Here is a 22,925-nt window from a genome sequence, read left to right as displayed (position 1 = left end):
TATGTATGTACACATTTAAAATAAACATTTAAATATAACAAAATTAGTGTTAAAAGCAAGATGATGTAACCTTTGAAAGAAGAAATAACATTCCTTCATTTTACAAATTAAAACACACCGTGATTAATTTATACACTCGGGTTTTGTTGCTTTAGCCTTATTTGCTCTGGTATGACCAGTGGCTTTAGGTGTTCTATTGTACTTTTATTCCACTACATTTTAGCATTCAACACACTTCCTTATGTGTCACTTGTGGCAACAATGGCTGCAGTTCAGCTGTCTTATTTATGTTTGCAATCAACAGCACAAAACCTGTTCCAATAAAATGTAAAAGTAACAAAACAGAGAGGAAAAACAATGTGCAAGAGTCAGGTGATCTCTACTTTTATTTAAATTAAATCATATAAGACTTTTTAAAGCATTTTAATATTTACCAAAAACACTAACCTTTTTCTGAATTAGATTTTCGTCTCTCATTAATAATCACTATATATTCATAGGTGCTAGGCAGAAAATGCAAGAAAAATATAGGCGCACAGTAGGTCAAACATACTGAAAGCATATCTAGGAATCGGTTGTAAACAGAAGTCAAGGCACAAACATACTGCAACAGACATGGAAATGGTACTATGAAAAGTGACAGAATGTTAGGTACACACATACTTTAAATATCAGTTAGGATTTTGCCATAATTTCCCCCTGCAAGTGAAGCTTCTTTTTTTTCATTTTTTTTCTTCAACATTTTAACTTTTTTTTTTTCTTCATTTTGTCGGAATGTTAGATCATTGTGTAGATTACACAGCTGTTGTGTCATGCAGAACAATATACGGTTTGGCTATGAATGATGAACTTATGTAAACATTATTAAAAAAAAAGAAAAGCACTTTCCTTTATCAATCATATTTATGTCCATGCCTGTGCTTCATCTCGTAAAAAATAAGCTTCATGTGATTAAAAGTTGAATATTTTGCACATCAGAATTTCTAAAAGTAAAATGAATGCATTTATATAAAAACAAGTTTTCCTTTGCCTCCTCTAGGAATTGAAAATAAAGAAGAAAAAATACAATAATAAATGTTGATTTTTGTGGTCATAGCCCAAAGACTTAACGATACGAGCGACTGGATCAGCATTTATTGAAATTCTGCGATGCTCGTCAGGTTTTCAGTCTATTAGGTGTCTTTATAAAAAGCAGATCAAAGCTGAAATCGTGGTTGGCCAGTGCAGTCATTCATGATGTGTGTATATTTCCCCTATCTTTATGGTCATCAGAACTCTTCAAGTAATCTAATAAAGCACAAAAGAACACAAAATTAGTCATTTCAAACAGGCTTCATTTTCTGCCCTGTCAGACCCCCGAATCACTCGAGTCTCATTCATTTCTCTGAACTCACCGTGACTCTTTCTCACACATGTTTTTAGAAGAGGCCACAGTCCTTCAGGTTGTTCTTGATGATGACGTCAGTAACGGCGTCAAACACAAACTGCACGTTCTTGGTGTCGGTGGCGCAGGTGAAGTGGGTGTAGATTTCCTTGGTGTCCTTCTTCTTGTTCAGGTCCTCAAATTTGGTCTGGATGTAAGCCTGGGCCTCCTCGTACTTGTTAGGGCCTGAGAGACAGAGAGAGTTTGGAGAGCTTGAGTCTGCTTTCCAGAATCCTTAAAAGACTCGTCTAAATGTCTCGATAAAAACATTATTTCAATATGCTAGTTTTTTTATACAAAATGTTAACAATTGTATCATCAGTCATATTTGTCTATATTGAGGTTACTTTCTATTATCTTACATTCTCACACTAAAGACTGCATTCATATGTTTTTTTGTGGAACACAATATGATACATTTTCCACAGAGAAACAGATGATTCTGTCTGTGGCTTGAATGTGATGGATGGTAATTCATAAGAGGCACAAACTAGGGAGAAATTTTTCCTTGTTTTTGATTCTGTTACAGGAACAAAGAAGTACAACAAGTGGAAGTGTCGCACCCTATTAACATAATATCTAACTTGTTTTAAATAACTTAAAAGTCAGTTTAGTCAATCAACTGGCCCTGTCCTGTGGCTGCTTCGAGACATTCAGGCTGTACCGGTGTACTCAGGGAAGCAGATGGTCAGAGGGCTGTGGGCGATCTTCTCCTCGAACAGGTCCTTCTTGTTGAGGAACAGAATGATGGACGTCTCTGTGAACCACTTGTTGTTGCAGATGGAGTCAAACAGCTTCATGCTCTCATGCATACGGTTCTGGGTGGGACGGGCGCAAATGTGAAGATAAAGAGATCATTAGGGCGCACAACGAGGGCACATAAAAGGAAATTATTTGGAAACATCCTGGGAATGGCCTCTACTGAAAACCCATGAAAGGCTGCAAAGCTTTTTAAAATATTTTACTGAAGGAGTGTAAGCTTAACTCACCATCTCCTCGTCTTCAGCCAGGACCAGGTCGTAAGCACTCATGGCTACACAGAAGATGATAGCTGTGACTCCCTCGAAGCAGTGGATCCACTTCTTCCTTTCTGACCGCTGGCCTCCAACATCAAACATCCTGCACACGCACACGTGCACACACACGCCATTTTAAATGGGAGAGCAGATGGGACTGAGCGCAGGAGAATCAACACTTTTTCATGCTGACAAGCTCCAAGACCTCCCTCTGGACATGAGTGTGCCTTCTCTCCGTCTATACAGTGAATATATTTCTGTGTCCTCGTTTCTTCAGGGTTAGGGTGTTCTGCTGCACAGGCCTTGTCATTTTTCCTGGCATTTGTTGGCATTTTGGTTCAGTGCAGTTGCTGTGGAAACAGGCGGCCTTAAGGCAGGTTGAGGCACGGCAGCGGCCGGCTTTTCACTAAGCTCCTATATGACTTATTCATGAAGATGGAGGGGACCTAGATGGATGAGGGAGAATGCTAATCTGGACGGTGCCATATGAAGATGTTCTCCATCTTACATTGTGAGAAGCTTTTCAGCCGACAGCTGAAGGTGGAGTGCTATCGTTTGTAGCATCGCAGAGACACATTTATTCTTTTTGCGAAGCAGTTTTCACTTTGCAGAATTTGGGTCCTTTACGGAAGAACTTTAACTCCCACGTACAACCAGCTTTACGCTGAGTAAGCAGAGCTCATTATAACAGTGACACACTTAAGACTGTTTACCTCAACAGTGCGCACATCTCCAGCAATGCTTACGTCAGCTAAATATATCACGGCAGCGCAGCACTAAAGAGGTGCTTGAGATAAACACATGCCAGTTGGATTTGGTTCAGCTGTCTTCCAAAGAGAAATAAAATAAATCAAAATAAATATGAGACTGAAATATGATACACAGCAGCCACAGAAGCACACACACCGTTTCATTTCCACTGCCTTGTTAAAGCAGCAGTAGTGACTAATGTCTCCATCAGATATGAGGTAACACGTGTTTGTGTGTGGCTTTATTTCATTGTCTCAATGGGGAATATATGTATTGTCAGAACACATAAACACAATGATGAAGCATTTGCATTGTAAAAAGCAACTGGGATTTACAAAAATCTCACGCATGTATATTGTTATGTGGGATAGCAGAAAATAAATTCAGTTTATGTGTTTTTACCCATATTTATGTGTTTGTACATCAATGAAGGTTGTTCCTTCTGCTTCTCAGCTTACACTCTATGAATGGAGTCCTCATTGCAACAGTATTGAATAAAACAAGTTGTGTGGGGTGAAGACGTCTTTAGCTCAGTGGCTGAAAGCAACTTCACAAATCAGAAAACAAATGTTTTTGTTTCTTAGAACTTTCTTGACTTTCCAAAAAATATCATTGTGCGCTGGCAAACACACAGAACACTGAGTGAAAACATAGATGCGTGACTCTTAAACGCAAACAGAATTTCCACAGTCGCCAAAATCTGTCATTGATGATCATTATTGTCAACGGCAGTTCATATTTTCACAACATATGCATGTTTGATTGTTTTCTAATAAAGTTGAGTCTGTTATGATTATCTTTAATTAACTCAGGGATGCACCAAGGACGTGTTGGAGATCAAAAAGGGTTTCACTGATATTGCAATGACTTTCATTATGATTGCAAAAATATTTTAGGCAACCGTCAGATACTACAGATGGTGAGCTTGAGCTTGATGAAATAATTGTCACCTGCTCTGCTTGAGTCCTGAAGGCATCTCACTTGCTCTGATTTTAGTTACTAGCTAATAGCTATTAAATACAATATATGTCCTCTGCTGTGTGAAATAACTTCTCATTTCATGGAAGAATATGAGCAGAGGCGGTTGTTGAGTAAATTAGGAGGGTATAACCCTTTGCAGCTGAAATTAAATGTAGAACTGCACAATATAAATTGATTTGCACCTCTAACAATTTTAACAGTGTTTCACAAAATGAGCAGTTGAGTAAAACAAACTGTTAAAGGGGAATCTTACTTGAAGTGCAGGTCCTTGAAGGTGAAATGCGTCTCCACAATGCCGGTGGTCTTCACTCGGGTCCGCAGCACATCTTGCTGAGTGGGGATGTAATCCTGCTTGCCTATCCTCCCCAGGTCATTTAGGTAGCTGATGGGAACACGGACAAATACAAGATATATCACATTTCTCTCACAGCTAGAGAGGGAATCTTAAGATGTCAGGGTTGTTTCGGGTTAAAAGTCTCATCTGTTCTTTCACACAGACATGAGAAGGACTCTCATGCTTCTAACAGCCCTGTGTCCTCTTAGCACAGTCAGGTTCAAATTCACAGTCATATTACATGATGAGCTGTCACAGAACAACACAAGGCTGCTGCTTTACCCCTGCTCACTCCATACAAACTCACACAGCCACCCTGTTTCACCTCACTTATACACATTTTTCTTAAGGAGTCATGAATAATTCTTTAATATAATGTGCATTGTAATTCATTGCTATTGTGTATAAGATAAGGAAACATTTTCTGAAACATTGTATCTTCTGACATTCTGAATGCCTTCAAAAACATGCAACAGCTCCACTCACAATTCATTTATTGGTAATGGGAGAGTCTAGTGTTTTGTCCATGAGAACCAACCACGCTGCAGACAGAGATTGCAAAGATGGGCATCACATCCTGCTCTATCCCAGCCATGGGAAAACATCTGCAAGTCGTGTAAGGTCAAAGAAATTGGCAAAGCATGGCTAGGAATTACACCGGTAGCCAATTAATCTTTCTGCTATTAATGTGTCAACAATCACAAAATAATGTTGTATGTAAACAGTAATTCCTGCCGAGGAACACTGAGATGCACAGTGACTTTTGTTTAAGGCGTCTGATAAACTATGACAGACGATTCATTGTTAGAATATTACTATCAAACTACTTGACAATATTGTCTGCATATTTTGATTTGTTATTACAGTAATGTATTGGAAGAAACTGTGTGTGTGTGTGTGTGTGTGTGTGTGTGTGTGTGTGTGTGTGTGTGTGTGTATGTGTGTGTGCATGGGTGTGTGTGTGTGTGTGTGTGTGTGTGTGTGTGTGTGTATGTGTGTGTGCATGTGTGTGTGTGTGTGTGTGTGTGTGTGTGTGTGTGTGTGCACAAACATTGCCAAATAAAGCAATCTGGCTTTTCAGGCCAGCATGCCTAAAACCTGCTAAAAGCACTAAACACAAAACCACAATTAACGTTTACACATATAGTGTTACCATGGGAGACACACAATAAGCCAAATGTATTTTATGTAATTCTTTCAGCACAATATTCAACTGCTTAAAAAAAGAATGGGTTGTATAACAAAGTGTTGGCACATGCTGCATGTAATCCCCTGCAAGCCGCGGCCCGGGTGTAGATATTAGAGCCTCCGCACCACTACTTCATGCCACGTGTTTGACAGTTTAATCATTATCCGGCTCCCCACGGAGAGTTTTAGGCTGCTTTTGTAGTCCACACATCAGGGATTGTAGCACTACTTGATGTGGCCCAGGATTTATACGCCTTGAAGATTAATTGAATTTGGTCATCTTACATTCTCATAAAAAAAGGTAATCAACCGCAGTGTGACAGAGAATCATCAATGGCCAATCAATAATTTAATGATGACAATTTTACAATAGATTTTAAAACCACTTCATTACATTTGTTAATTGTTTACTCTGTGACAAAAATAGAGACCTAATGTGGAGACATTATATAATTCATATTGCTACAGACACCAGGACAGTTCCAGTGCAAGGAGAGACCATTTCCTTTTTACACATCCAGACGTGTGAAAAGGTCTTCGTTCCGGAAAAATGGCACTCCATTATTTTCAAAGTGCACAGTACATGTCCCTTTCTATCAAACCAGTGAGAGAGGTCTCTGTTAATGTGAGCTGTGCAAACCCTCTCTCTCTGTATCTTTCGCTTCCTTTCTCTGGCTTTCTGCAGGTGCACTGACATGGATTATGGTCTAATACCCGACTCATTAGTCCTCTCTTACAGCAACCGACTCTCCTAGCGCTCTACAAAGCCATGATGAACCATTGTACATTGTCCACTCTCCTGGCTTGTTGTCGGTGTGCTTCCAGGTCCCCTCGGCTTTAACAAGAGCAGTGAAGCAAAGATGGAGAACTTGTGATTATAGCGGCCAAAACAAACGTAGAAAGATATCACTCCCCCTGGAAGTTAAATACGGCCGTGACTTCAAAGCAATCATTTGTGAAAGACGTAACACTCCAGTGCTGTGATGCTGAGAAAACTAATAATATGAGAAATGATAAAAATGGAATCCAGCAGAAAAAATGTTTGAACTACTAAAGCAGACAAGAGCAGTCGTAGTGCTGGTCGTAATACATCTAGTCACTAAAGTATTCTGTGCACAATAATGGTCATTTTATTTTGAAACACAATGCTCCATATATTAGCTTTGATGTTATTTGATGTTATTAAAGCACTCACTAAGCTGCTGAGTCATTGAGCTGGTACTCTCTGGCCCGTGTGAAGCAGATCTGGACGCCGCCGTCAGCCCACAGTCGTTGGATGACGTTGGACAGATCTTCTGGCAGGATGCCCTGCTCCTCTGCTGCTGCTGACAGGGCAAACAGCTGGCGGGCATCGTCCTGAAAAGAAAAGACCAAACCATTAGATAGACTACTAGGTCTTTGAAAAAGAAATGTGAGCGTATATTAACCCTCAATATTTTTCTACAATGAACAAAGATGATAAATTTGACATGCATAGCTATAATTAGGACTTTCACTTAATATGGCGAGTATTACACTCATCTATTGCACGACCCAGTGACGGTGGGCCTCCATGCATTTTACTACTACAAAGTGTATGATTCTGAGGGTGCAGAATTACGGTGAAAGGAATGTTTAATATAATACCATGTACAGCATATGTGGTTCTCAATACTGAGCTTCATAGCTAACTGTGACAGAGGGTTTTTAGAATGTAACCACCATTATGTACTCCATACAAGTAAGATTTGACATGGCTTATGAATAACTGTACGTTTTCTCGACCAATCAGTTCACACAAAAGGGAAGAGAAGAAATAGAGTACAGTAAACCAAAGAGTGAGGAACAGTATGACTAGAAAGAATGCATCCATCATTGGCACTGGGCCAACACATAGCCATCTGCCATCAAACTGCATTGTAATGAATACATCTATAACGGTGCAGTGGCATGGAAAAACAGACGCATCAAATGGTAGGCGTCTAATAATATTTACACTAATAGCATTTACTTGCCTTTATTACTCTGAGACATCCATGATAAGTAAGCAAGGAGGCATTTACTGAAAATCTGCAAACAAACTTAGTTTATACTCTCGAGATAGGAATCGTCCACCACTTACGTCACCTCGATCGCACCACTCTGACCCTTTGTGTTTGACACAGGACAAGGGTTGGAGAGCAGACTTCCATGTATTAGTTAACCATTGGCTGACCCTCCACTCTATCTCAGCTGTAGGTCACAGTAAGTAAGCAGCCCTTTACTGAGTACCACATGGAAGTAATCGGAATTCTGTGACAAACACAAGCAGTATTAAATGGATGTCAGAAGAACAGAATGCAGAATACTGGGGGGTACTCAAATAAACTAATTCATTTAGTCCAGCAGAACTTGTCATGCAGCTAGCTCCCTCGGCAGAGCCAATCCTGAAAATATACTAGGTGGTCAAAAAGCTCTTTTCACATAAAAAACATGTTTATCCAACTTCTCTGGAATGAAGGTCAACAGGGAGAGGGAAATTTGGAGAGAACACAAGGATAAAAGATGTTCATACAGTAAATATTATTAGCATTAGAATCAAATTATCTGTGAGAATATATGAATCGCATTGGTGAGATAATGGGTCCGTATAAAAAGTAATTTTCTCCCCTAATGAGTAATACCTGAATCTTATGTCTGTCTTATGTATGTCTTATCTCCCTGTGTGTAGTCAATGTTTTGTTCCTTTTAACAGCTCTCACACACGTACAAGCGGGGACAGAGCATGCATGGCCCTGCTGGAGTCCATCTTAAGCATCTCTGCTCCCCAGAGTTGATTTTCAAAGAGAGACTGTCACATTGCACTCGGGAGAAATTCTTGAGCTGCATAATTTCTGCTGCCTCAAATCCTCAAAGCTAGATATGGGTGGTTAGAAAGGAGGCAGAGTGCAGGCTTTGGTGATGATTAGTAGAGATGATATCACTGAGCTCAGTGCCACTATACTACACTAAACCTAATCAGGTCCCCAGTAGGTTTTGTTACCTTCTTTAACATGGGAACAATATGGCACTTAAAGCTACTGTATGGCTGTTTTTAAATGTATCTGTAATATGTTTAGGCTAATGAAATGCATACATATAGAGGCACATTGGTTGGAGATGCTTTCAGCCACACAATCTTCTTTCTACGACAACACTGCCGTCTCGCTGTATTTCAAATATCATTTCACTTCCGTCTTACTGCTGCAGAAAGTGATGACATTCAAAAAGTTTCAACTTTAGTGTCAGATACCTACCACTCTAGTAGCTTCCTCATAGTTGATCTTAAGGTTGGACATAGCTTTGATGATGGCCATAATGGACTGGATTGTGTTGCTGTAGACAACGGCTCTGTACTGCTTGCACTCATCTTCTGAGTATCCGTCCTCATGGATAATCCTGAAAACAGAGACCAGAGGAAGGGAGGGGAAGAGCAGGAGACAAAAAAAAGATGAGGATGTAATTCAAGCTCACAATGAAACACAGTAAGGATGATAATACGAACGATAACATACATCCAATAGTGTAAAATATTGTTGACTTTTCCCCCAGCTTTACCCAAGATCTTGTAAAACAACTTATGAAATGATGTGTTACAATAAACCAAATGAAAAAGTGTACATTTAGTTGATATTTCATTAAATACATCAAACAATGCCTCAGTCCTCCATGTATGAGATCACAAATCACAATACTGCTCGTTTGGGGTACTGGGGAAATTCAAATGTTTTTGTATCTCACTCAGCTAGAGGACACTAGAGCAAATATTGACTTGCTTTTGAAGCTGTAGAAAGAGACTGAGAGAAAGAGGCATGGGGCTGACAAACAGAACCATTTCCCTGGGCCCGTCACGGTCCAGAGACCAGAGTCACACAGCCAGGATGCTCATTGGCTGTGATGAGCTGAATGGGACCTCATTAAAATGCAAGGGAGCCCACTGTGCAACACTGGGAGACGCAGCCAAGAGCACTGAAAGCCGGCAGTGTTCCCCCCACATCCAAACAATACTTCCAATAATTTCATAAAATTATTTGATTGACTTGATTGTGAAGCACTTTGCAAACATTATTTTTTTTAAATCCTATTGCAGTCTCACATCAGGTTGGCACATGGAGAAGGTGTGGCTGGACACAAAGTGTGATATTGTACTATCTACACTGTAGATGTGAAGGATGAACTGTATAACACTTTCAGTAATACTCTGAAAATAGTATTATAGGAAAACAGTATCACCAGATGTTTTATATAACCTATGACCTATGAATAACAGCGCAAAGTGTTTCCGTTATTTTAATGCAAAGAATTAAAAAGGTACATTCTGAAAACATTTAATAAACAATCCATTCACAAAACGGCAACAACTAAAAACAGACAATTAATGTATCCTCTCTGTTCTGAGTTGTCTTTGCAAATTACTTATTTCTTGCTATGATGAGTCTGGTAGTAGTACTGAATATAATATTCCTTGAGCACTGAAAGGTATATACTCGTTCACCATTTACCTCCTGCATGAATAGTGGTCTAGCTTGACTTTGTTGTGTCACGTAGCCTGTACGTAGAATTTAGTTCATTATATTTTACTATAACATGTTGAGTATGTTTAATATATCCGTCGCACTGAATCAGACAAACTGAACTGAAAACTTGGCCATCGTAATCATATTGTACTGTAGACTTTGTAAACTACTTCCTTCTCATTTAAATATTTCATTGATGGCGTGTTAAAAATAACTTGCCAGTGCAGTGTCAATCAGGGGTACATTTTCAGTAGGATACAATAAAACTTTAAATCCCATTATTGGTGCTGTCATATCCTGTGACTGTCACATTTTTGTAAGCATAATCATCCTTTTTGTCACAACATCGAAGACTAGTGTCAACCGAGGGGATTTTTCTAGATTCTTCTGAACAACTTCAAAGCCAGATTATAAAACACCCCATCATTAGCACAGCAGTTTCCTGTGACACACAGGATAACTGATCCTCTCTCAGAAGCATAATGCATCCTCGTGTCAGAATTATGAATAGAAAAACCCCACACATAGTATCTCTGAAATCTATTGTTTTCCATCTTACAAAAAAGAAAAACAACCAAAGAAAATGTTTCCACTTACAAGTCTAGTTTGGAACTGTTCGTTCTATTTTCAGGGAGCCAAACTGCACTTGTACTCCTCAATGAGCGAAGAGATGACAGTAGTGTTGTGCTCGTTTAACTTTAGTGTCAGCTAAAGGGCTTGATTGACCTTTTCATGACAGTTATTTTGACATACCAGATCCAGGGCCCTAGTATTGTATATGAATCATTCATGTTAATAATGATGTGCGCTTTTGTTAATGATGTATCAAAAGAAAAAGCATCAAGCGTGTAGGTGTTCACTGATGTGTACAAACAGCGTTTCTGAGAGATTTATCATGTTGCTTCAGTCAGTGTAGCAAAACTAAATAGGGAGACTAGCGTTGAGTCATCAGCTGTGGAAATGCACATGTAGGACCATCTTCTCCACCCTTGTTATAAGTAGGGAGTTTTTCAGAGAGACTGATCAGAGTGAACCTTCATTTGTGCCTCATTACACAGTAATCGGAGTTTAGGCTATACAGAAGACAACAAAAATACTAGTCTTTCTACTAGACTATAATTCTTACTCTGCCAGTTGTTGTTGGTCATGTTAAGCCTTTTCTTTGATTGCCAAACTGAAAACGTTTAGTATTATTGATTTTAAAACATCCTCCCACAGTAAGTTTTAAGTGACTCACTTTATTTTCATGTAGCGAGCTATTATGATTTTTGTTTTAAAAACATCTTTGAGAAACCTTCGGGATGAAAGCAAGAACAATCAGCAAATCTGCAGACGCTGGTTAATCGTGACATGACTCACTGCCTGTCTTTCAAACGTTGTGCACTTGTATAATTATTTCTGCTCAGCATTGTAAATGTGTCAAATTAATCATAATTCACCAAATGCATGTTAAATTTCTTAGCTTGAATTGTAACCCGAGTATGACATTTGACAGCGTTTCAAGAGCAGCTTCATTATTTTTCTAGTTGTTTAATCTTAAGCAACAAGCAGTGACAATCTAGTGAGGGTCATGGGGTAGTAGTTCTATCAAGTGAAGGCCAAGATCATGATGAGGTTTCAGTGTAGAGAAGCACTGAAAAGTATCTTTTGTATAACCTGACTAATGTTTTCTGTCCTTAGCAAACTCTTACCAAAGCCTTGCAGCAACGATTGTGGGCTTTCTTTGCCAGGATAATTCTGAATTGAACAATTCCAAAAACATGACTGGGAGCACAGATGAACCCCGGTATCTGTTGAGATCCGTGTTTAGCGCAGTAGAGTAATGTACACATATCAGAAGACATCTGTATTCTGACATGTGACTGAACTCCACAATCGATTTGGTCAATCACTTAACAACCGCTTCTCTCCTCCATGAGGCTGGTGATAAACGTTCATGGTGCAATGTCTGTTAATGGCCTATTTCAAGCCTGCTGGCTCCGAGCCGAGCAGTGCCAAGCGAACTGGGCCAAACTCTATTCATTACTCATCATATCAGCGAGCTAAAAGATTGTATTTGTCAGAGGGGGACCTCCCTGTATACAATATCAGCTGCGGTACGGAGGAGGATATAGCTTGCGTGCGTGCGTGTGCGTGTGTGTGTTTCCTAATATAAACTACTTGGGAAAATACCATTTAGCACCTGCTTTACTTTAATGTAAATACAAAATATGAATGTATTGACAAATTAAATTAGTTGGATCTTTTATATTTGAAATGTGCAAAGTGGCCAGTTTCAGAGCGTTTGGCTAATCTAACTGATGTGGACCACAGAGATGATAACCCTTCCAGCTGTATGCCTTCTGCTTCCCTCAGATTAGCTGTCCAGTCTCACTCTGGATTTTCAGTGAAACAACAACAACAAACACATTACCTGCCAATAATATAAAGCTTGTGACATAATCAAATTATCGGACACAGGGTAATTAACCCGTTCTACATTTGACCTTTCTCTTGTGCTTTCGCAGAAAAATAGTGTTTTACCTCACATAGGCTGTATCTTGATGTATTTAACTAGAACCTAGTGGCATCAAATCAGATACTAGGATCCCACAATAGTCAAATTAAGCACCAATATTAAGCAAAACATTTGGAAAGGAAAATGTGATTCATCATAACACAAATTATTAGTTAGGGGGGCTAAACCTGTTTATAAGAAAAATCTGAAATCTTGGCCTAGATCCTCATTTAGACCCACTGCAGAGGAACTGCTCCACAAACTCCATACCCTCCACTTTTAAGAGGCTGTCGTTTCCATTCTGTCAATTATTCTTTTATTCAGGATTTTTTTATGTACAAACTGAAAACATGGTTAATAGGAGCCAACGACACATGGAAAGCACCAGACATTAAACGTTATTTTAAGTATTTTGATGTGAGGCGACATTTATGCTGCGCGCCAGCTTGGATATCAACAAATGAATGTGCTGCTATAATTCTTCAGTTTAAGTTCATGTAGTAGATACTGATAATCAAATAAATGTTGGAAAACCATTGATGTGTAATTATTTAAAATACATTTAATTGTGCTGTTAAACCATATATTAATTTGTCAGAGATGATGGGAGGAAAAGCAAAACAATGAGCAGTCACTCACTTCATCTGCTTCACAATGGTGCTCTTCCCCGACTCTCCAGCACCTGCAGAGAGAACAAAAACAGGCAAAGGTTAAAAATACACTCCCGTTGGTTGAGAAATGTAAACAGGCAGCCAGCGAGGCCGCCTCACATCTGGACCCTTGTCTTGCTCCCCTCCCTTTGCCTCCCAGTTGTTTCTTCAGCTCTGCAAGACATCTCAGTTCTCATTTCCATCCTGGACAGGCCTCCTGCTCTCTCTTACTGTACAGGGATTCTGCACCTTCAGTTATAAATCAGTCACTTCTATTTATAGTCTGATTTAAAATGGTAATACAGAGCTCTCTAAACCTCGAAAGGAACAAAAAACACCCGCCATCACATTCCCTTCTTTTTATTACGCCATTTTATTGATGTTAACATTTTGATGGAAACACATTGCACTGACAGGATATGGGCTTTTCTTATCCACTGCAATGTTTATTCTAATAGCCTGAGGCCAGAGAGAGCGCATCTGCCACAAGGAATCTAACGCCACACACACACACACACACACACACACACACACACACACACACACACACACACACACACACACACACACACACAGGGGTGACTGTCAGTGTACTCTCCATTCGTACTCGCCTAGGGTCTTTCTGGGATGACCCTCAAAATACACTACTACGCAGCATGCGGTACGCACATGCACAGCGCAGCCTCTGGGTAGGAATGGGCAAAGATAGTTTTCATGGACAGCTGTCAGCTCCTACTCCTCCGTGGGACATAAGCTCAGACTGGCGGATTGCAATAAAAGACACTTTTAACAAATATCCAAAATATTTCGACAGTCTCATGGTATGTTACCAAATGTGACCAGAAATGTAACAAAACCAAAAGGGTGTGGGCGCTCAGGGTCTGGGTGAGTGAGTCTACCTACAAACACATTGTGACATTCTCCATTTAACATCCATCTCATGGTTCCGAAGTCCTAACTCTCCCCACCAAGCAATTTGCAAATCACACTGTGCTGAAGCGCTCATCCATCTGCTGTACAGTCTGTGGGCGATATTGTTAAGCAGAAGGAAAAGCAAGGAACGAATGCTCTCTCTGTCTGGCTCACCGCATACCTTGAATTCAAAACTGTAAACAGATTCCATACTGAAAAACAAAATTAAATAACTAAGATGCAGACTGATTCAGGGGAAATGAGCAGTGTGAATTCCATATAACTCCAGTTGTAGAAGAAGAACATACTTTCATAGTACATACTTTTACATACATGAAATGTATTCTCTGCATTTGACCCATCCTTAGTATTTTAAGGAGCAATTTAGGGTTAAGTGTCTTGCTCATGTGAGCTAAGGGGAGACTGGGGATCGAACTGGCCACCCTGTGGTTGCAGGACGACCACTCATCCCCATGAGCTACAGCCGCGTAGTTGTAGATGGAATGGTGAAAAATCATTACAGACAAGCTTTGTTTGGTTTAAGCTGGTTAAAACCACAATATTGGTTTAAAGCCAAAAGGCCATAAAAATAGTTGCCTCTTAAAAATCCACACACTACACTTACACTTCTTTAAAACTGTATGTACTAAAAAAAAAATCACATAGGTTTAAGCACTAATATGGGAAACTAATAATTTTGCACCACACAGCAAGACACACAGAACAGGGTTTGTTCCTGGAGCCGCTGTGGCGAAGCGGTAGATATGAGAGTCTGGAGCTAGACCTATGATTTCATGAATCTGACTGACCAGGCCGAGCTGGCAGACATTTATCTCTTTCGCGCACACGCACACACACACACACACACACACATACACACATACACACATACACACACACACACACACACACACACACACACACACACACACACACACACACACACACACACGAAAGTAGTAAACATGCCCTTTGGAGTTTGTCCTGAAGCTGCTAACAGTTAAGAGATGAGTGGTGCAGTTTGGCACATACCTTGGTGCTACTGCTGCTTTGGTTAACAAATAGGTAACAGCTCTCTTTATTGAATAATACAAATACACTTCAGCTCCTGGTGAACTTTGAATATTCTCTTTTTTTTTAAGCTTTTGCATGTGGAATATGTCTGAAATTCAAATTAAACAACTGTGAAATACAGTCTGTTCCTCATCACACATGACAGTAACTTTAAAGTGAGAGGACATCACTCTGAACAATTGGAGTATTGAGTGGGGTTTTATGTACACCTCTAAAACGATTAACAATGCATTGCTGCTACCGTAATCCTTATAAAGAGTGCTTCAGTGACCTCAATGTACTGTACACATATATCTATGCAGAGGCAAGTGACATCTTTCACTGCGCTGTTAACCTTAATATTGCATACTTGCTAGCTAGCGGTAAAAGGCTGCCGACAACTGTACATGCAGTTGTACTTTAATAAGAAGATTTGCAGAATTCCTACTGGACTGGACACACTTCTTTTCTACTAATCAATCCTTAACTGGATGAGTTACACACAGTTAGTAGGACAGCTGCGTCTGCTGAGGAATCATAGACGATGCTGTCAATGTGATATGTGTGCAATCACTCTCAAGATTGGGGCAATAAGCTGCTGCTGCTGCTGGTTCTGTGGGGAGAGGCGGTGGCAGGAACTCAGATCTTGATGACAGTTGGACTCATATCACTGATCCTGTCGCTATTACACAACACACTTTGTCTGATCTGTAGCTAATGTTGCATTATCACCATAGCTCCCTTTGGACCGTGGAGGCTCAGGACTGCAGCTGCATGAACACGCACACGTGCACACACACGTGCACACACACGTGCACACACACGTGCACACACACACACACACACACACACACACACACACACACACACGCCCTATTGATACTAGTACGTTCTAAAGATTGTTTGGGAAAAATGGTATGACTCAGCACTGAACAAGCTTCTCTCTCCCTCTCTCCCATAAGCTTTAACCTCCAACTGCCGGCTCACACAGTGCTAAAGTAGAACAAACCAACTTTGCGTTGCTTTTAGTTTAGTTTTCATCAGCATGAACAGCGTGCAAAAACTAAATGGACATTTAACCAATCCCTTCTAAAATTAAACTGAACTGACATGAACATGAAATTAAAAACACATCAATGTGTTTAACGAAACAGTTTGACCAAGGCACAGAGGAATAAGACTGTTCGTGCAGAGCAGGGGATGAAGAAAAGTTGAGGCCGTAGGAAAGTAAATAATGTTCACTGCCTAGCAACTGGGCAACATGTACGCCCGTTGTGGTCGTCTTTGAGTCATGGTAGAAAATGAGAAAAAACAGGAACAGGGGGAAAAATAGAGTGCCAGTTTAGTCCCAAATTGCATTTAAATGAGATTAGTTAGCTTCTATATGTCCATCACAATTCCTTTACTCTCACTAATAAAATACAAAAGATGAAAATGGATAAGAAGGAGGTGTGCAAACTGTCATATTGTCTCTCTCCCTGTGTTGAGGAAGAAGGGAGTATTGGTATGAAAATATGCATTACTAAGAAAAAACTGTTGGGAATTGGTAAATCTCCCAAGGGACTCAGGAAATTGCCTGATTACAGATGGTTTCCAATGTGACTGGCAGACAGGCAGAACCAACAGGGAGATGGTACCAGGGGAGCCTGTGCCAGGGAGCCCACAGGATTAACAGGGCCCAGCTGCCGCCGGACAGCGCTTGACCCGTGATGGATGGACTGCATTCACAGGTGGAGGTGTTATTAACAGAGACACAATGGGGTCAGATGACAGTCATGGTAAGAGTGTGGTCCTTTATGGGTGTATTCCCTACACACATATCATCGGCACATAGAAATAGAAACATGAACAGTTTGAATCAAGTCCCAGGTGGCCACTATAGACTAAAGTGAACCTTGTCTAACTGGGTCAGATAATATATCAAAAACAAGGTGTGTGGTTGCCCTGGGGTGCCAGGTGGTTTCATTAATTTAGAAAGCAGATAAAGAAAATGCTATTTATTTACACAACATGGGCCCCACAGATGTTGTGCCCGGCACCTCAATACGACTCAAATAAGTTCTGTTCCTGCTGTTTGGAGATTAGCAGGTACAGAAGCTGCTGGGAATTAAATACTATTACTACATTATTACACCAGAGGGAATCGGCCTGCTCCCACTGTGCAACATGTGCACTGTGGGTTTTGGAACTTAGCTAAAACAAAAACGCCTCCGATGCCAAAATCTTGTCCCGTTGACTACATATTCTAGATGGGAATGCAGAATCTCTTTATGCCGTGAGGAGCAAACATGAAGCAAAAACCACCTCAACATCGGCTGAGGGACGTTAATTTCAGATGTACACTCATTTTTCTGTTTAAATGTGAAGTCCAAATAAGGAATTTGGGTTTTCTTTCGCAGAAATATGATCTGAGCGTCTCTCTTCTTCTAACTGACAAAGCTTTTATCGACTCCCACATTTGACCACTGATGAAACTTGTCGAGAGGAAGAAGTGTGCCAGCCAGCTCTTCTGTGAGAAATCCTGGCACGTCTCTGGAGTTTCGTTATTCAGTGAAGCATGATGAAACTGACAAGTCCGGACATAAAAGGAGGAAAGAGTGAAGGGTACTTCCCACTGTTCTGTGTCAAGACTGAGGATCAACAGCTTAAAACAATCAACGCATTTCTTTATCTTCCAGCAGTCCTTACGTGTTGCATCAGCATCATGCAATGACAGCCTTATCAAGTTTAAAATGTAAACAGTTTCAAAGGTCTACCTCATGTGGTATGTTACTCTGTGTGTGAATAAATGTGCATGTGTTTGGAGCAAGTGCGAAGCATCCTGGTGGGATTGGGAGCAGGACACAAAGGAAGCAGTGTGAGCCCCTGCTAGCTGAGAACACAGGCCCGCTGTTGATGTTTAGGCCTGGACCGCTCCAATCAGCAGAGGAGCTCACACCAGTTACTCACACAGCTCCGCCTCCTATCAGTCAGCACGACAACTGCCTTCACCAGCCACAGAAAATCATTTTATGGCCACTATCAAGAAAAAAGGCTTGAGGGGTCGTGACCGAAGAATTTCAATCTCACTGCTGATTAGAGGATCATATGTTCATTCAGATTTCCTCACAGCTTTAGAGAATACTACAATATCAGGGTGTGTATCTTTAAAGCCTCATTTTTATATCTTCGTCATTTGATTATTTACTGAAAAATGATTGATGCTTTGGCTCTGATGTGTGAAAAATGAATGCTGCATGCTTTAATGAGACACTTATTTGACTGATTATTATGCTGCCACTGGGAATGTAGAGAAAGTTAAGTAATAAACAAAGAGAACGTTGAATATAACATTGGCTAGTGGCAGAGCACAAGGATGTTTTCTTAAATCAGGCTCATCCGTCCACCAAATCTATAATGGAATGGTCCCTGTGGCCCTTCCTGTCCTTACTTCAGAGCAAATCTGTTGAATAAATCAATACTTGAACCCTTGGTGACAGGCTGACCCATGAATACCAAATCTGCACTTGCTTTTAAGCTCAACTCTGAAGACATTAGAGGCAGACACTGGATGTCATGAGGTTTTCAAATCAATATGCACCGAGAAACTGAACACTACTTTTTTGGCAAATTTTAATGTGATTTTTCCTGCTTTCTTAGCATGCTGTGGTGACAGTGCAGGCAAGACACATTTCATTGTTAGACATAGCCTCCCATGAACTGGAGATTTTTCACAGTCTCTTTTCTTGCTCTCAGCACCCTGAGACACATTGTGACTCAAATAAACACAACGAGAGGCTTGAATTCCAACATTAATATACAGTACACTATGCATACAGGGGAAAAAAGTGATGAGGCAGCTAGTGTTAATGCCAAGATAAGTAACTCAAATGATAAAGTATGCAATAGGAATTCAACGAAACAGAGGTAGAGAAGAAGGGGACAGGGTTAAAGAGGGGAAAACACAACAATAAAAACGCAGAGTTGGCAAACTTCAGCCTGCAGCAGGATCAAGTGAGACAAGTCAGCCTCACTATACTAACGTTCTGACACTCATCTCTTACGCAAAAAAAATTGACTTATCCAAAAACACTTATCCATTTCCCCACTAGTTTCTGTCTCCTTATTCTATAATCTAATTAATATCAATTTCCATAATTTTTCGAAACACTCCCTCCCACTGTTCTCGGACGCCTACACACCAGCCGTGAGGCGGTCCGATGCCGCCTGTTCCTCTTAGCTACGTGTTGAGAAAATGTGCCAATCCAGACTCGAGACCAGAGGCCCTCTGAGAGACACATGTGCCACTTCCTATTTTCAGACCCAATCAAGGAGGAAATGGAAGCAGCTTGTATAAATGCATGTACACTTAAGAACAGAAAAAAATACATGTGCGCACACAGACTGTTTGAAAGACAGGGACGGAGAAATTCAGTCTCCTTCGACAGATGACAACCATGCCTCGGGCTAAGAGCAAGCCTGGACAACACACTGACAACTGCTGCCAAAGAAGAGAGGGATGAGAAGCAAGAAGACCAAATCTACTTCCTCTATACATTGAGTGAATGTGAGGCAAGAGTAAAGAAGGTGGATGTCGATACATTTGATGACAATTCTGAAATCTACCTCAATCAATTGGCAGCCAAAAGAACTATCAAAAGAAGTTTTAAGGGTTCAGAAGGGCTGCAAGGACCAGTTTTGGAGAACTCAGACTGTCAGAATGTTGAGTTGCACCGTATTTTAATGCATATGGAAAACCCCTCTCGCCCTGCCACCAGCAAGGCTCTGCTCATGAGCAAACTCGATTGACGATTAGCATCATCAATTAAACTAAAATGTTCTGTGCATTTGGATTGTGGGACAAAAAATGTGCAGAAAATCAATAAATCAAGCTGGAGGCACTGCGCCGTAGTTCTCCTGCAGAGGTTATTAGTCACAAGAGGGACACTTACAATTAGACGGTGTAAAGATTAACCAATGCATATCAGAAAATTTGGAGTGGAGAGGAGGGAGAAAGAAAACAAGAGACAGCCTTTAAAATTAGTCAGAGATGGTGTTCTGATTTAAAACAATTTTAAAATACAGATAAGAGGTCAATTTAGAGAGAAAAATCTGTACAATTCAAGTATCTAGTCTCTGTGTGAATCACAGTGCATATCTGTAGTGTTTTGGGATTGGATTGCAGGCCATAGATGTGTTGTAGAGCTGTAATAGTTAGACTACAAATGCCTGGCTACTAGAAATAGAATAATCCCTTATTAGTCCCACAGCGGGGAAATGTATACTCTGCATTTGACCAATCCTTAGTATTTCAAGGAGCAGTGGGCTGCCCCTGGTGAGGCGCCCGGGGCAGCAAGTGCCTTGCTCAGGGACACGTCGACATGTGAACTATGGGGAGACTGGAGATCGAACCGGCTACCTTGTGGTTGCAGGACGACCACTCATCCCCATGAGCTACAGCCGCCCTAGCAATACACCGTGGTAACCTTGAAAGCAAGGATGCTGCACAGACATCCTCCTTCCGTCAATACAAGACTGAAACATAGAGGGTTGCTGAGAGAGGAAACACAAATAAAAGGAGGGGGTAATAGCACTGAAGTATCATGCTGAAATGTGTCTGGGAAATGGTCCGCTGAAAACAAAGCATGCATGTTCCTACATGCTACTGGGACCTCTGGAACCAAAACAAAACATGCAAAACTTCGAACTGTCCATCTTATTTTATAGTCAAAGATCAGCCGTAATGGCAAAAATCCTACATTACGTTCGTTAGCAAGATAAGATTGTGACATGGAACACAAGGAGGATCTGTCAAGGTGATTAGGAAATGATACGTTTCCCTAATTGGACAGATTGGACAGATGGATGTAGAGCAGGTAATATCTCTGAACCACCTACTTTCCGGTTTACAGGGAGGGGAGGCCGGGGCCTGCTGAGACAGTGTCAGAAGTCAGAAGTGCTCTTTGATGGTAAAAAAAAAACACAGGTAGGAGAAAGTCAGTGGGGGTCAAGAAAAGCAGAGACATTGATGGCAGACTGAGATGAGAGGGACAGCAAACCATTAATCGTAGCAGACAGCAGAAAGGATCAAATGAGGAGAGGGGAAAGGTGAAGAGAGAAGAGGAGGAGGAGAGAAAGAGAGAGATGCCCTTTAGAGACCCTGAGGGGTTGCTAGACAGAGGTCTCCCCGTGAGTGTGACAAATTAAATGCCTGTTTTTTGTCCGTAACAGTGCATAAAGTGCATAAAAATCAAATGTAGAAATACGTAACAGGGAAGCTCCAATCAATCGGGCACCAATCTGAGTTTTATTACAAATGACTCAACCATGCTCTTTAAATTTGCGGATAAGGAAAAATAATAGGTGAGGTATTTTCCGCTCTCATTTATTTCTTGGATTTGGCCCAAGCGTCTCTCCTGTCTTATTTTATCAGCTCTGAATGCTAATAGTCCAACCGTTTGACGGAGCTGTGAGCAGGAGCGGCTATCAGGCCCGCTGAAGTGCCGGGAGCAGGAATCACAGACCAGCAGATGGATGAATTTATAATTGATGGCGATTTTCAAACTGTTTGCAGGGATGAAGAAGCGTCAAACAGAGGGATGCTGAAAGTCTGCAGCCCAGTTTGAAATGTGACGTGACATCTGGAGCAGCCCCATCTTCCCTCATGGCCCACGTTTCAAAATAAAGGATGACCTATACTTCACACAAACCACCAATATGTGCTTCTATGATAATTAACATACTGTAGTAATGATTTTTAAAAGTCCCCAAATGACTGTATTGCTTGCTAACCAATGGATGTAGCCAACTGCACTACAGACCAATCTCAGCTGCTCATTTGAACAAAATGTTTTAAGCATTTGATATCAATGGAAACTAGAATCTCATCGCAAAGAGACACACACATTTATTTCGCTCCCCCTTTACACTTCCATAACACAGCTGTACTGCAGCTGATTACTGTGTATGTATATCAGTAGATAGACCGGTGCCATGAGTTATTCAAGTAAATATCATATTTTACAGAATTACTCCAAAAATAAAAAGGCCTGTAAAACACACACCTGTCGCAAATCCGACACCAAGATCATTTCCTCAGCTGGAGGCTTTGTCTCAAACATCCTCTCCATTTTGACGCCTATAATTTGATCAGACCTTACATCTGGCAGGCATCGCACGTATAGAAAGACAATCCCTGTGCATACAAAAACACACACATGCATACACAAATACACGCACCACCTACAGGCATATTATCCTTCATCTAAACCCGCACTATGGTCTCAAACCAGTAACAGACACTGACTTGACACCTCATGCAGATGTTCAATATTCTGTGATGAACAGAACATAAACTACTCGTCTTCAAAAGGATAAAGCAGCACCCGATACGTCTCTGTCTGCTACTAAACAATGTGAAATAACTTCCTGTGCTTTTATGATATTTTATATTATTGCATCACATTCCTCCTCCCTTTTGGTTTCTCTGCATGTTTGTTCTGTGCTTTACACATGAAATGTAATTGGATTTCTGGAATGTGTGTACCGGAAGGTCCGGGTTCCGTTCCTGAATGTCAGGGTTCCGTTTCGGAAGGTCCTGGTTCCGGAATTTACAGGTTCCGTACGGG

The 22,925-nt window shown here is 40.7% G+C and overlaps 1 protein-coding gene across 1 annotated transcript in view; it reads right to left on the bottom strand.

Annotated features, from left to right (window-relative positions):
* Positions 1 to 368: 368 nt before the first annotated feature.
* Positions 369 to 22,925, bottom strand: part of LOC306736448 (guanine nucleotide-binding protein G(i) subunit alpha-2-like) — a 49,458-nt gene continuing 26,901 nt past the window's right edge. The window contains exons 2-9 of the mRNA XM_079218087.1: positions 13,343 to 13,385; positions 8,947 to 9,088; positions 6,888 to 7,048; positions 4,424 to 4,552; positions 2,413 to 2,542; positions 2,088 to 2,241; positions 1,395 to 1,609; positions 369 to 1,287 (exon numbers count right to left, since the gene is read on the bottom strand). Coding sequence (XP_079074213.1) covers positions 1,419 to 1,609; positions 2,088 to 2,241; positions 2,413 to 2,542; positions 4,424 to 4,552; positions 6,888 to 7,048; positions 8,947 to 9,088; positions 13,343 to 13,385 — 950 coding nt within the window. The 3' untranslated portion in view covers positions 369 to 1,287; positions 1,395 to 1,418. The remainder of the gene's footprint in view (positions 1,288 to 1,394; positions 1,610 to 2,087; positions 2,242 to 2,412; positions 2,543 to 4,423; positions 4,553 to 6,887; positions 7,049 to 8,946; positions 9,089 to 13,342; positions 13,386 to 22,925) is intronic.

Source organism: Taurulus bubalis (genome assembly GCF_910589615.1).
Source record: "Taurulus bubalis genome assembly, chromosome: 5".
Lineage (NCBI taxonomy): Eukaryota > Metazoa > Chordata > Actinopteri > Perciformes > Cottidae > Taurulus > Taurulus bubalis.
The sequence above is the reverse complement of the archived record's forward strand: the minus strand, read 5'-3'. Positions and strand labels throughout refer to the sequence as shown.